General features: G+C 31.7%; 1 protein-coding gene across 1 annotated transcript in view; it reads left to right on the forward strand.

Annotated features, from left to right (window-relative positions):
* Positions 1-1,547, forward strand: part of LOC106469761 (nucleolar protein 16-like) — an 11,273-nt gene extending 9,726 nt beyond the window's left edge. The window contains exon 5 of the mRNA XM_013930273.2: positions 1,315-1,547. Coding sequence (XP_013785727.1) covers positions 1,315-1,449 — 135 coding nt within the window. The 3' untranslated portion in view covers positions 1,450-1,547. The remainder of the gene's footprint in view (positions 1-1,314) is intronic.
* The last annotated feature ends 982 nt before the right edge of the window (positions 1,548-2,529 follow it).

Consider the following 2,529-nt stretch of genomic DNA (forward strand, 5'->3'; position numbering starts at 1 on the left):
AATTTACTCACAGTGGGTAGACCTTAGTACTAGCTAGTATGGAGACTTGTGGATGCTGTATTTCACTTAAAAATTTAGCAATTAACAAACAAAAATTTTAGACACATTGCATTGAACAAATTAAATTATTTTACCCAACCAAAGTGTTCACTGAAAAAAAACGAAAAGACATTATGTTGTTAGTTTTCTACACTGTTCAATTTAGTTTTGTCAAACTCAAATGATAGGAACTGGTCATACGTAGTTTATAGGTTTTTTTTTCCCTGCCTAATTTTAAAGAAACTGCCTTTTGGATTAAAAAGTTAAGAATTACAGAAGATCTTAGTAAAATTTACACTTGGAACTCTTAACAAAGAAACATTTACTTTAGTAACTGACATCAGTTGATCATTCAAAAGGGAACTTTCCTGATTATAATACCTCAGGGAATGTTGAGTGTCCAGGAATAGTAAGTGAAACACTAATCAATAAAGCCAGGATGTTTTTTAAGAGAGTACTTGCATAATGTAATATGAATAAAGAATGTATTAAATGGGTTTCTACTTCCCACCATTTGTGAATGTTTGTAAGAAAACAAATGTTTTAGTAAATTTCAGTAGTTAGTGCAAATAGGGCAGTCTTAGATGTTGTAATATTAGGGTTTAAAAGTTGCTTTTTTTGTGCAAATAATAATGAATGGGCTGGTGCTTAGTGTAAATATTTGAGTACAATTAGTTAAAATTCATGTTTGGTCATTATTGAAGCAAACATTTCTTAGATTTGTGTGTTAAACCTATCCTTTTGACACTCGTACAATTGAAGGAACAATGAAATGTAGTGTGAAAATTACTTGTTCAAACCAGGTGTAGATATGTCTTGGTTGCCACTAATAAATGAGTTTGATGGTGTACAGACAACAATTTTCTTCCATATGTAACTTTTTTTTCAGCATGTATACTTATTATTAATATAACCTGTGAATAAACTTGTGTAAAAATGAATGACAAAAAACAGATTAGGCTTCACGTTTACTTTTAATTCTACTTATCACATGTAACTGGGTTATACTGGTTTCAGGGAATTCCACTTATCAGGAACCCAGGAACGTGGCAAATTGAAAGAATAGGACTAGACTTCTTGTAATGGTGGAGTGTATCCGTAGGGCATTTTTAGTTATCTTTTATTTACCACAATGAACCCATATGTAGTATTAATGCTACTAATTTATTCTTCTAAATTATTCAGCAGACAAGATAGTTGAAATATTAAAAAATAAATGTGAAGCTCAATATATGTTATCTACATCATTATAACTTTAATACTTTTTCTTTAAAGGCTATGGCTCGTGATCCTAGAAACTATTACCAGGAAACTCCAAAAACGATTTTCCGAAGGATCCAGCGGTTCAAAAATATTTCTCCACAATGGAATGGATATCTGCGAGCAAAAGAACTTAAAACAAATGAGTAAAATAGTGATATTAATGCAACTTACTGGAATTAGACTATTTTCCACTTGTATTATAGATTTTATTTACATTTCTTGGAATAAAGATGGCTGTGGTGTTATTTTAGTGTCCTCAGAAAATGTTTTTGACTGATTGTCAGCGTAAATTAATTAATTCTACCCCCTTTTTCATATATGATAATGCTATGTAAATTAAATATGCTGTAACTATCACTTGGAAGATTTTTGTAACATTAAACGAACCTAAAGATACTTAACAGTTTTTCAAAAGTTCTTTGTGCTGAGTGAAGTGTTGTGATCACTGATAATAATTTGTTGCTGGAAAAGGGATAATGTTAAAATTATGGCACAAAGTCTGCTTTGGTTTAGCCGATATTGAGTTTGGAACATCTGTATAACTTTAGGAATGAAATATCATATGCCTTAGTAACACCCATTCATTTGTCTGTTGCACACAACCAATAAATCGTTAAATGTGCATAGTTTTTAAGCTGCTACTGACCATAACACAAGTTATCCCCTTCATGTTTCTTAAAATCAACATAATTATCCAGGAATGCAGATCTTTTTGTGTAATTTTTGTTTAATGTTAATTGAATTGTAACTAGATAGCTGTGAATTTTCTTAAACTGAACTGGAAGCATGTGTAAATTGTGAATAGATTACCATTACTTTTCTTAAATTGTCAAGCATGAAGGTGGCATTTCAGAATGAACAATTTTAGTTTTAAAAAATTTTATTCACTTCCACAAAAGTTGCTCTTTGGAAGTGCTTTAGCTAATATGTTCCAATTCATTAGTACTTATTAGTAGCAAATTAATGTAACGTTTACATCAAGTTCAAGTCATCCGAGTTGTCCCTATCTGATTACGTGTTTCCAGGGAGTGTATTCAGGAGTAGTGTCATCTGATTACATGTTTCCAGGGAGTGTATTCAGGAGTAGTGTCATCTGAGTCATCCCTATCTGATTACATGTTTTCAGGAGTAGTGTCATCTGATTACATGTTTCCAGGGAGTGTATTCAGGAGTAGTGTCATCTGAGTCATCCCTATCTGATTACATGTTTTCAGGAGTAGTGTCATC

The sequence above is a fragment of the Limulus polyphemus genome, unplaced genomic scaffold (genome assembly GCF_000517525.1).
Source record: "Limulus polyphemus unplaced genomic scaffold, Limulus_polyphemus-2.1.2 Scaffold3644, whole genome shotgun sequence".
Classification (NCBI taxonomy): Eukaryota; Metazoa; Arthropoda; class Merostomata; order Xiphosura; family Limulidae; genus Limulus; species Limulus polyphemus.